General features: G+C 37.1%; 1 protein-coding gene across 2 annotated transcripts in view; it reads left to right on the top strand.

The window, feature by feature from the left end:
• ANGPT1 (angiopoietin 1) overlaps nt 1–12,342 on the top strand; it is a 322,709-nt gene that overhangs the window by 239,199 nt on the left and 71,168 nt on the right. For both annotated transcript variants that reach the window (XM_006892327.1, XM_006892328.1), the window contains exon 5: nt 4,466–4,593. In XM_006892327.1, the coding sequence (XP_006892389.1) occupies nt 4,466–4,593 (128 nt within the window). The remainder of the gene's footprint in view (nt 1–4,465; nt 4,594–12,342) is intronic.

Genomic DNA, 12,342 nt, shown 5'->3' with positions numbered 1-12,342 from the left:
AGAGTTTAGGGCTGTTGTACATAGGGTCGCTGTGAGTCGCAAGTGACTCCATGGCACATAACAACAAACAACAACTCTAATGATAGACTTGGCAAACCTACTTTAGAGCCATTTATATTTATCCCAGTTTATAGATTAAAACAGTATCAACTGTGAAGGAGAATTCTTCCTTTATATTGAGATGCCTTCTGTAAAACTATATACTGTTGTTTTCATGTAACATCTAGTGAGAATCTATTCATAGACAACCTTCCAGCAGGTTTTCAGAGGCACAGGAGAAGATTGCCCATTTTTTCCCAGCAGAGAAGCTAATGGATTCAAACCAGCACAACTTGTTATTTCCAAGCTACCAGAGCTCCCTAACCTGTATTTAACCTACAATAAAAGATCAAAGCTAAACTGTGGATCAACCTGAAATTGATTTTAAAAGTATTAATAAACTAAAATGTAGATTAAATTTTCAAGCACATGCTTTACCAAACAATGTGTTATTAAAAAGAAGTGCTCTATTCTCTGGAAAGAACAGTGATCTCAGTGCAAATGTTTGCGTTTTTCAAAGATACAATTTGTGATTGAACAGGATCCTGATGACCTCGTCAGTATAGAGTCATGGTGCTAACCCCAATATTGTGTGTCTTCGATGGTTTGATTCCACAGCTTCATGGGAGAAGGTTGGACAATTTGCTCTCAGGTAATTTTTAGCCTCAAAACCCGAACAGAGAACCATCTTCATCTATGATTTTATTCTTACTCCATAGCAATGAGTTTAAGCGTTGAGCTGAACTCTGAAAAAAAGTAACATACATGTGTATATTACTTATGCATGTGTATAACAACACAAGTACTATAGGGTAACCACAATGTATAATTAATTGTACTTGCTGATGTGGCATTCTCACACCATTTATTGAGGTTTAGGATTTGTATCCATGGTTTGGACATCATTTTTACAAAATTTATTTCCAAAAAATAAATGAAAACCCAACTTTCTCCTTTCCTCTGTCTACTATTGAAAATGTGTGTGAAATAGCTTCCTTCTTCCTAGACAAAAGCCCCTTAGCCACATCTTCCTAAAGTGGAAAAGAGCACAAGTAGATTGGCAGACAAAGGTGAAGGGAATGTGTCTTGCTTATATAACTAAATGAGAGGGCAGGAAGTGGTATATGAAAAAGAAGCATTTTCTTCCTAGATAAAGCACTGTCCCCATCTCTCATTCTAAAAAGGGAAATTAGTTTACCATTGGTTTCCTGTGGACCACATTTCCTTGCATCATTTATCACCTCAAGAGACATAAATTTTGGTTAGTATTTCTCTATATCCTCCCCTTTTTTTGTATCTGGTTTGGTTATTTCTGCCTTTACAAAAGAAAAAATAGCAAGCATTCAGAATTTAGGAAGAGTTTGGCTTAGGAAAAGGAAATGCCACTAGATTCAAACAGATAAGACAAAACATACAAACAATATTAATATTTTTGGAAAATATAATATTAATAAAGTATATAATATTGTACATAAAATATATATTATAAATAAAATATATAATATTATAAATAAAATATATAATATAAAAAATATATAATAGTGTCCAGATCATTGAATATGGCTTCTGTGCAAACATTATACATTCATTATTAAGTTCTTTTTTATACATTTTTTTTCCAGAGAAGCTTCTAATGATTTAAATACAAGATCAAATCCAGAAATGAATTCCTATTAGTTTCTTTCTTTTTTTTCTTTATACTACATTTTTTGGCTACATGAGCCCTAATATTCTTCAGTTTGCTCATCTTGTGTTGTTGATATTAGGGGTCCTGGTGAAGAAGTATATAATGTATCAGGCTCTTTAGTGTTCACCAAAAAAGAAAAAAAAAAAATCAGGGGTTTAAACTCAGGAGCCGCTGCGCAGGAGGAAGATGGACAGAATCCTCTTGCAAAGATCTACAGCAGCTTTGGAAATAATGGTGGAACATGAGTCAGAATTGACTCAGTGATGCTGGTTTTTCCGCGTTGTTGGGCATCATAGCAACCTAACAGATGAAATCTTTGCCTGATTCTTTGCACGAGCCTCGCAGACACCACTGTGCTGAGCCTCTTCTTGCAGTCAGTGTGTCTGTCAACCCATAGCACTGAAGATGTTCTCTCCTTTGCTAATGCTCCTTATCTAGGTATCATGTCCTTTTCCAAGAACCAGCCCCTCTTGATAACATGCTTAAAGTACTTAGTCTCACCGTCCTCACATCCAAGCTGCAAGCTGGCTGCACTTCTTCAAGACAGATTTGTCTTCTACTTTTGGCAGTCTGTGATATATTAACATTGCAACGGGGATGTTTGGGTGTAATTACTGATGAAAGTAAGTAAGTTTATTGGAACACCAATATGAGCTATAGAGAATAATATTCTTTTAATGACAAAATATTTTTTTGTTATGACAAAATGTCTAGCATGGATATTTCATTTTCTTGTAACACAGTTTACAATTTAAAAAAAAATAGAAGCTTTTACATTGAGCTAGTCTTTCTTTTCACAAAAATTTGTATGTTAATTCTTAAGTGCCTATATTTCTGCTGCCAGCCCAAAGGCAAAGGGCTGGAATCCACCAGCTGCTTCATAGGGGAGAAATGGACGGTCTTCTCTATGATTGACTGCCTCTGAAAACCCACTGGAGGGTCAGCTATGAGTAGATTCCAGTGTGAGGGCACAGAACAGCAACAACATACATTAACAAACATTGTGTATCTTAAGTTTAGATGAACCTACCATTTTCTACTATGTGTCACTGCATCATGTTACCATTGAATCAGAATCATTTCATAGTGGACCCTCTGGAAGATTTTCAGAGGCTGGATACCGGAGAGCTCTCTCTAATGGAGCTACTGGTAGATTTAAACTGTGAGAGAGGGTTAGCTCCCGTGGGCTATGCCACTGTTTAATGTAAACTTAAAGCACAGACTAATGGTTTATTTCTGATATTTTGTTATAAAAAATATCATTTGGGAAAATTCATTAATGCAAGTATTTATTAAAGAATAGAAATTTAAGAGCAAAAATAGAAAGGATTCTTAATTCTACAGGTTTAAATAAGCTCAGTTAAAATTATATATATATATATAAATTATATATAAATCAACACTATAGAATTATAAATAAGAAAATTTTGAATCAACACTATTTTACACATATATCGCATGGATCGTTAGCTATGAATTGCTAAATGTGAGCCATTTTCTTTCCCTAATTAAGAATTTTGGGGAAAAAAAAGAATTTTGGAACTCTGGTGGCTTCATTTGTAGAAAGTTGTATTGCTAATCAAAGGTGATGCTTTCTTCTCTGGTGGTTCAAATATGCTACCTTCTCTAGAGTAAAAACTAAAAAGGACAAAAAAAGTGAATCTCCTAGGCTTACAACTGAAAGGTCAGCTATGAGTCAGTTATCACTTGATGGCAATGAGTTGAATTACTAATTTAATAGTAAACCAACTTGGTCTATAATATAAGATTCTTTTCAGCAGAAACTGTTCATTAACTCCCCTATCTTCACATGACTCCATCTTTTTGGGGACTCTCCTCCTTACATGCTTAGTTTAAAAGTCTTATTAATTTGGCTCTTTGTTTTGTTTTAGTTGTTATTTATCTACTTGATGGTTTAACTTCAAGGGATTACATTTTAAATGTTTTTTTCTTCTAAGTTCCCTTTTATTTTGACTAGATCATTCCGTCAGACTATAGAGAGTCTTTTTAATTCGTAAATCTAATTACTTTGAAAGTGTTTCTGGTTTTATATAAAAAAATGCTTAAAACTAAAAGCTATTCAATCTAATTCCACAACAAATACAATAGTGCATGTTTTCTGTTATATCTATTCTTTGTGTCTGAATTTATTATCCTTGCCCCTCCCTCATCTCAAAATTAGTGTAGAATTTTTAAAATTTTTTTCTGTGAAAAGTATGTAAGAATGTTTTATAAATTGTACAGGAAATATGAACATAATGGTGCTAATTAGAAACACCACATAATCAGTTCCTTTAGTTGATGGTCTGAAAAAAGGTGTTACCAGAAACCAAGAACAATGAAATGAAGTTCAAAAGGTAGTTAGAAATTTCTCTATGCTTGTTTTGTAACTTTTAATTTTTTTATTCATTCATTATTGCACATTCTTTCTTCCCCCAACTTCCCCCCTCTCCCAGCCTACTTTGCAAAGCATCTCTTGTTCCAGTTTGCTGTTGTACGTACAACACCTAATCATATGTTCCTTTCAGACAGTGGATAGATAATGAACACTGAATTGGATCGGTTTGGTTATTTTGCCAGTTACCGTGAAATCACATTGCTTTTATGACTGACTTTACAGTTAATAGAATATTGACACTTGTTTAGAGGAAATGAAGACTTGACATACTTGAGGTTCATTTGGTTACTAATGACGACGTTCTTATTCACGTATATCAACCTTTTTTTTTCTTTTTGCAGTTTTACTAAAGGGAGGAAAAAAGGAGGAAGAAAAATCATTTCGCGACTGTGCAGATGTATATCAAGCTGGTTTTAATAAAAGTGGAATCTACACTATTTATATTAATAATATGCCAGAGCCCAAAAAGGTAAAACCAGAAGTGTTTGTTTACAAGATGTAAAGCAGATCCTAGCTGAATTGCTGAACAATCAGATTGATTTGTGAGCTTGTTAAACCAGAGCTGTATGTGTCTGAGCGCTTTTCTCCCTGCAATACTATTTCCCAGGCCTCTATCAACTGAAACCCCTCTTGCGTGGGCCCCTCCACCGCTCTTTCACACGCACTGCTTTTTATTTATTCTCTGCTCATTCCTGGGATGTCTCTTCGCTTGTAAATGCTTGCCATGTAGAGATTACTTGATCATGTCACATGATCATTGAATGCACAAAAAAGAGTTTAAGAGCTTCCTCCACAATGCTGAGAATCCACAGTCTAAAACCCCATTTTCTAAATACTCTGGGGAGGAGCCGAAAGCATTTGTAAGGGTTCCATGTAGAACCTCTGCTCCCGTTTCCACAAACCAAAGCCAAATCTCTTACTAATTAGTTGATTCCAATTCCAAAGAATCCATCATAGAACTGCCCCATGGGTTTCCCAGGCTTGAAATCTTTGTGGAAACAGACTGTCACATCTCTCTCCTAAAGAGCAACTGGTGAGTTTGAACCACTTTTTTGGCCAGAAGCTTTAACCACTGTGCAACTGTAGAGTGGCTTCTAGAGTCATTCATATATGTATTTAATGGCAATTAGTAAACAGTAATGTTAAAAACACAACATGGAAGTGTGAATCAAGTCTGTGTAAAAGGCATATCTGCTTTAAGATAAAATGAGGAAGTAGAATCTCTCAGTCTCTTAATCTCCAACACCATCCTATCTAAAATATGTTCCTTATATGTTTCCAGCACAACCTGTATTTCTTCCCATTTCTTATCTCAATGAATGGTGTCACCATCAACTAAATTTTCTATTTTCATCTTCTGGGTTCCATGCAAATGCACCTGGGAGATCTGCTTTGATTTCCCCAAACAACTTTGCATGCCTTTCTCATCACTAGGCTTCTACAAGGAGGAACTATTATTCTTTTTAATTATTTTTCCTTGGGATCCTACTTAGTCACTGGTCCTCAATAAATATGTGTTGGTGTGAATGAAAGAAATGCCTGTTGAAGATAATGTTAACATTTCGTTACGGTATACGGTTAAATTTATTTAATTTACTCTTTTGATAAATGATGAAAATTAACCTTGGGATCATTAGTCAGATATCACTTAAGTGTCAAAATGAGGTGGGCAATATGCAGTTCCTGTCTTTGGATCAAATCTGTGTTCCCTATCTATGTCCTGTTTTCTCTTTCTTTCACCTAAGTACATGGAAAACCTGTGAGAGCTGGAACTCTACGGGAAAGCCTTGTTTTTCCAGGTCCCCCTGGTTTCTGCCTTTGGTAGAAGTACCGCCACTTTTCAATTTCTTTTGCAGAAACTATTTAGTTTGTCCTCCTCTAACCTGTGTCTGCCTTACACAGTTTCTGGGTTTGCAGGTTTTACTATATAAGTGGCTTAAAATAGTGCACAGTTTTTTCTTTTTACAAGAGCCTTTCACTGTTCTTGTATAGAGGTGAGATGGGGAAGAGGGAGCCCAGGAAGGAAGGCAGCACGTGCATGTCCAGACGCTGCTACATCTTCCACCTAAGAGATGCTTGGTCTTCAGCTGGTTTTCATTGTGAATTTCTGTGCCAGATGTTTCTAAATGTTCCATGGCATTTAAAAAACAAACAAAACTGAAACTGCAAAACCCTAATAGCTAGGGTAGGTGGAAGGGGGAAGGGATCACTTTTTTTTAGGGTATCTATTTGGATCTCTCATTTCATTATGTTTTTTCTGATTTCCTGGATGTTCTAAACTCATGTTTGAGATTGTGTTCAACTCACACTCACAATGACTCCCTTATTCACGCACATATGCTCAGGCATTCAAACGTCATGAACTCAAAACCTCATTGCTGTTAAGTTGGAGCCAACGAATAGTTGATGCACCAGTGGGTCTTCAGCAATTGTAAATTACATAGGTGGAGATTGCTTGTCTTTTTCCTGGGGAGCAGCCGGTACATACAAACTGTCCACCTTTTGAATTGGCAGTGTAACTCTTTACTGACTGGGTGACCAGACCTCCCTAAACATCCTATAAAGAACATGAAATGTATGTCAGAAACAGTCCTAGGAGAAGGAAGTTGGAGTTTAAATAAAAGCTCTCTGTTACTTATGTAGGAGTCCCCGAGCAGTGTGAATTTTAAATTATTGTGTTGATTGCCGTCAAGTCAAGCACTACTCATAATGACCCAATGTACAAAAGGCCTGCAGCCTTTCTATAACTATCATTTATCAGACTTTGCAGAGTTCCCAAGGCATGTTGTTTAGGGAGTGGATGCCACTCCTGCTAAGGTGATAATTGGGAGGCTAGAGACTCAGGTGCCCACCTTGGAAAGGCAGCTTTACCAAATCTGCTTCAGAAATTGAAAATATTATGGACCAAAGTTCTACTCTCACAAACATGGGATGGTCATGTATTAGAATTAACCTAATGGCAACAACTTGAGGAGTTTTGTTTTCTAGTTACCTACAGTACCATCCAGGACCTGAAACACAAACACCCAAATTCACTGCCATTGAGTCAGTTCCAACTTGTCAGGCTATAAATCGTAACAGGAGGAGACTGCCCAGCTTACTCCCTCAAAGCAGATGGTGCATTTGAACCGCTACAGACTACATCACTAAATCTTCTTAGGGATAGAAAAAGATATTTGTATTTTGAATATAAATACAAAGCTAAAGTTTACAGAATACCTCTGGGCCTCCACAAGAAAAACACTTATAGCCCAATTACAAAATGGGCAAAAGACATGGAAAGAATTTTCACAGAGGAAGATATTCAAATGGCAAGCAGACACATGAAGAAATGCTCCAAACCACTGGAAATAAGAGAGATGCAAATCAAAACACAATGAGGTACCATATCACTCCAGTAACAGTGGCAAAGTTCAACAGGGCAGTAAGTAATAGATGTTGGAGAGAATGTGGTGTGAAAGGAACTCTTATACATTGTTGGTGGGATTGTAAAATGGTACAACCATTCTGGAAGGCAGTTTGGCACTTCCTCAAAAAACTGAACATAGAAATTCCATATGACCCAGCTATTCCACTACTTGGAATATACCCTGAGAAAATGAGAACTGAGGCACAAATGGAGATTTGTTAACCAGTGTTCATAAAAGCATTATTAACTATCACAAGAATGTGGAAACAGCCCAAATGTCCAACCATAAATTAATGAATTGAGAAATAATGGTACATTTGTGGCATGCAGGAGCAATGATTTTGAAAATTATTACCTAACTTGGGAAGGACTTGAGAGCATTATGCTGAGTAAACTAACTGAGTCCCACAAGGACAAATACTGTATAAAACCATTATTGTAGAATGAGTATAAGGATCCAAGAAGGGTGGGAGAGAGTAGAAGCAGAAGGATGAGGTAGAAGCAATCTGATGGGTCCAGGGGTGAGGAGGGTTGAGGAAAATTGAAAGAATCTGATTTTGAAAACAAAGTATTAGAATTCTGTAAATAAACTAGTATAAAATGAAACAGAAAAAAATATATCAACCTTCCCCCCAAAAAGAAAATGTTTTACTATATGAAAATACCCAATCATAAAAGACTATCTATTGTAAAAAAAAAACAAAACCAAAAACAAACAAACAAAAAAAAACAACTAGCTATAACTCTTAAAAAGACCTACTGTTAGATGTCTAAGGGTATCTAAAATGTTGTTTTAGTTATGTGCCCGTTGGGTTGTTTGAGACTCACAGTGACCCCATGTACAACAGCCTAGAATCCTGCTCTATCTGTTACCTCAGTCACTGAGTCAATCCATCTCATTCAGAGTCTTCCTCTCTTGTACTGTTCCTCCAACCTCCTAAGCATGATGTCCCTTTCTGAAGACTGAAGACTGGTCACTCCTTGCAGCATACCCAAAGTATGTCAGACGAAGCTTCAGAATCCTTGCCTCCAAGGTGCAGCCCGGCTTCACCCTCTCTAGGATGAACTTGTTTGTTCTCCTAGCAATCCATGGTATATATTCAATACTCTTCTCCAGCACTACAGCTCAACCACATCAGTTGTTCTTCTATTCATCCCCAGTCATTGTCCAGCTTTCTGACATATATCCAACAACTATGAAGTCTATGGCCTGGATCATGCACACCTTAGTCTCCAGACTGACATCGTTGCTTTTCGGTACTCTAGAGAAGTCCCTGACAGCAGACTTTCCCAATGTAAATCACCTTTTGATTTCCTGACTGCTGCTACGAAGAGTGTTGATTGTGGATCCAAACAAACTAAAGCTGTTAACAATCTCAATGTCTTCACCATCTATCATGATGCTGCCAGTCATCCCAGTGGTGAGAATCTTTGTTTTCTTGATGTTGAGTTTCAATCCATATTAAAGGCTGAAGTCCTTCCTTGACTTTCTGTAGCAAGCGCTTCAGGTCCTCCTCAGTTTCAACAAGCAAAAAGCCAACTGGCAGTACTGGTGATGAAGAGCAAAGAAACTAAGAGGATAAATGTTCTCAGTTTGAAAACTTGAAGTTCTATTTTAAGTATTTTATGCTTCTATTTTAGATACCCTTCATCACCAATGCTGCCGTTTGACTTTCCTTGAATTGAGAATAATTTTTCCCCAAATGAGGGTTAGTCCCGGAATATTAGTTCATTCATAACCATTACAACGTTTCAGAAACTGAGAGATACAACTGTTGTGTGGTCCTAATAAAGAGACTGGCTCCTGGGTAGGTCTTATCAAGATAGCATGGGTTAAATTTATACCCCAGTAAAATTAGATTTTGTATACCACAGAGCTTTAAGGTTGTGTTTGAAGAAATTAAATTTGAAATACTAAATCAACAAATGTCAAATTGCTACTGGATTAAACTTTTGTTACTTGGACCTCCGAGAAAGTAGCTTGAGCAGGTTAGCAGTCAGATCAGTACCTCCTAGTGAGGGACCAGTTTTTCCTTCTAGAGAAGTGGCCTCATGTCTTTTCAGGAAGAAGATGAGGTTCACATGTCAACAATCAAGATTAACACCAGAAGTCAGTTTATTGGGAAAAGTGATAGAGTATAGTGGGACGGGAAACGATTAGCTGAACAGAGAAAGAGATTTTCATTCTTTCAATACTTTCTTCCTTTTTTTATGTATTTATTATTTGTTTAGATGGTGCTATTGTGGTTGTTATGTGATGGCCAGTCAGCATCAACTCATAGTTGACCCTCTAGCAGATTTTCAGAAGCTATAAATTGTATGAGAGGAAATTACCCATCTTTCTCCCACCGAGCAGCTGGTGGATTCAAACCACCTGCCTTCCGGTTGACAGCACGACTCCTTACCACTAAGCTCTCTGACGAAGAGTTAGGTGGTCGTTTCTAGCTGTTAAAGAGGAATGTTAGTCCATAGGTTCTCTCACAAATAGTAATATTGTTCTATTATGGAGAAAGATAGTTTGGGCTGACATGTCTCCTTAAAAGTTTTGTTTACATATTATAGCATTGTTGTTGTTATGTGTCATTGAGTCAGAACCAACTCACAGCTGACCAGGTAGGACATTTTCAGAGGCTATGAATAGCAAATGATGAGATTGCTTATCTTTGTCCTGTGGAGCCTCTAGTTAATTCAAACCGCTTACTTTGGAGTTGTCAGTGAACCTCCTACCACTAGGCAGTAAAACAAATATACTGATTCCTCAACATAAATCAGAGCCCCATTAATACAATAGTCCAAATGTATTGAGCACTTATATTTGACCAGGTCCTATATATGAAGTGATACTCGAGCATTTCCAGCTCCTATGATAACTGTTGTAGGGAAGAAACTATTTCTTTAAAAGTCAGATTGTTAGTAATAGTGAAGACAGAACTTGAACCCAAGATATGCAGCTCTTGAGCATATAATTTAATAGAAGGCTGGCTGAGCAGGACACTCATTTACACTACTAGTGGTTGAAAGGACACCATTTCTAATTCTTGATAATGTAACTATTACCCTATGGGGCAGAAAACATGTAGAATATATGTGGGTACAAGCAAAGACTTAGTAACAGAATGAAATACCTCTAACATTGCTGTTGTGTCAGAACCAACTCATGACTGATCCTCTAGCTAGTTTTGAGAGGTTGCAAACTGCATGTGAAGGTTTTGCCCATCTTTCTCCCACAGAGCAACTGATGGAACAGAGAGGAGTCACCTTTGGGGGACAGTACAACTCCCTACAGTTTATGCCACCAGAGCTCTGCTGACAGAGCATCACTTACAATTAATTCAAATTCTACTTACAACCCATCTTACTCTCTTTCATCCTCTAAGTATCTTTCCCCATTTTTATATGTACCGTGCCGTGCTGTCGAGTCGCTTGCGATTCATAGCGATCCTATGTATAACAGCCCTAAACTCTGCTCTGTCTTGTGCCAATCGCGCTGTCTCTGCCACTCCCATCTCGATAACCCCACTCACTGATTTTTATGAGTGGTAACTATTTCATTGTTGTTGTTGTTGTGCAAGTGGATCGTGTTTCCTAAATTACAAAGTTTAATGTTATTTTAGGATGTTAATGTGTAGTGTGGAGTCGGAAGCGACTCGTAGCTGACCCTCTGCGGGTTTTCAGAGGCACTTAATCACACGGGAGGAGATTGTCCCTGCGGAGCAGCCTGTAGCCTCAAACAACATGCCTTCAGGATTGCAATGCAGCTTCTTGCCATTAGACTTAACAAAAACTTGGATTGTTATAATGCTTTCATAAATTCTAGCACATTTAAGAGATTCCAGGCAAGTCTACAAACAAAAAAGTGAATTCAATAACTATGATGTGGGACATGAAGTAATCAATTAAATTGAGTTCTTTGTGACAGCTGACAAAAATGAAATAGCAACAGAAAAGCATTCACTTTCCAGGCAAATTTGCAAGAACAGCAGATGTGCTTAACAACTGTTGTTTTGATTCACATTGTTACATGCTAACAGAGCATGTCTTGCAAAAGTGATGTGGAAGTCAAAGACAGTTTTCAAGGGTGTTTTTTTAAGTAGGGAGAAATTATTAATTAAGTAATTTCTTTGTTTAACTTAAAAGTTGTTAACAATATGTGGTTATGTTCTTGTCTAGATACTCTGAAATATATCTTAGCAGAAAACAGATTTTCCGCCACCCCCTCCCCCCCACTTCAGAGGCTCTAAAACAAATTGTACTGTAACCAGAGTAGTTTCATCCAGAAAAGAGAAATCATAACTCTTCTTCTGATAAAATACTGGAAAAAATGTGTCTCTGAGATCGTGATTCCTCTAATTTGTGGGAAAAGATTGTAACAAATGGGCTGAGCATTTTGCATTTAGTGTTATGGAAAAATAATTAACATCCACAGATTAATCATTTCAACTTGTAAGAAATATAAAAGTGTAAGAGTGATGAGAATCAAGTTACCCCTTTTTGTTTGGGTTTAAACCTCGATATTATACTAAAGGTGTTTAATGCTTAAAAGCTTTGACCTTGGCTGGGATAGGAGCCAATTCAATCTTTCCTTGAACAACGTTAAGCCCAAACCACAGGATCAATAAATATGACCAGCAGAGTTAGAGTAACGGAGCCCTTGCCCATAGAGGAAGGAAACCACCAGATGTCATAGAGCACATGACATTGGCAAAGAACTTTCCAAGTGCTTTGGTATCTCAAATCTTTCTCAAATCCACCATCTATTTTCTTGAGCTTCATCTCTTAAGTACAGGTTGTTTTACTTTTCTTTTTTTT

The sequence above is a fragment of the Elephantulus edwardii genome, unplaced genomic scaffold (assembly GCF_000299155.1).
Source record: "Elephantulus edwardii isolate Elephantulus edwardi_28Jun2011 unplaced genomic scaffold, EleEdw1.0 scaffold00114, whole genome shotgun sequence".
Taxonomy (NCBI): domain Eukaryota; kingdom Metazoa; phylum Chordata; class Mammalia; order Macroscelidea; family Macroscelididae; genus Elephantulus; species Elephantulus edwardii.
Note: the sequence above shows the minus strand (reverse complement) of the source record. Positions and strands in the feature narration are given on the sequence as shown.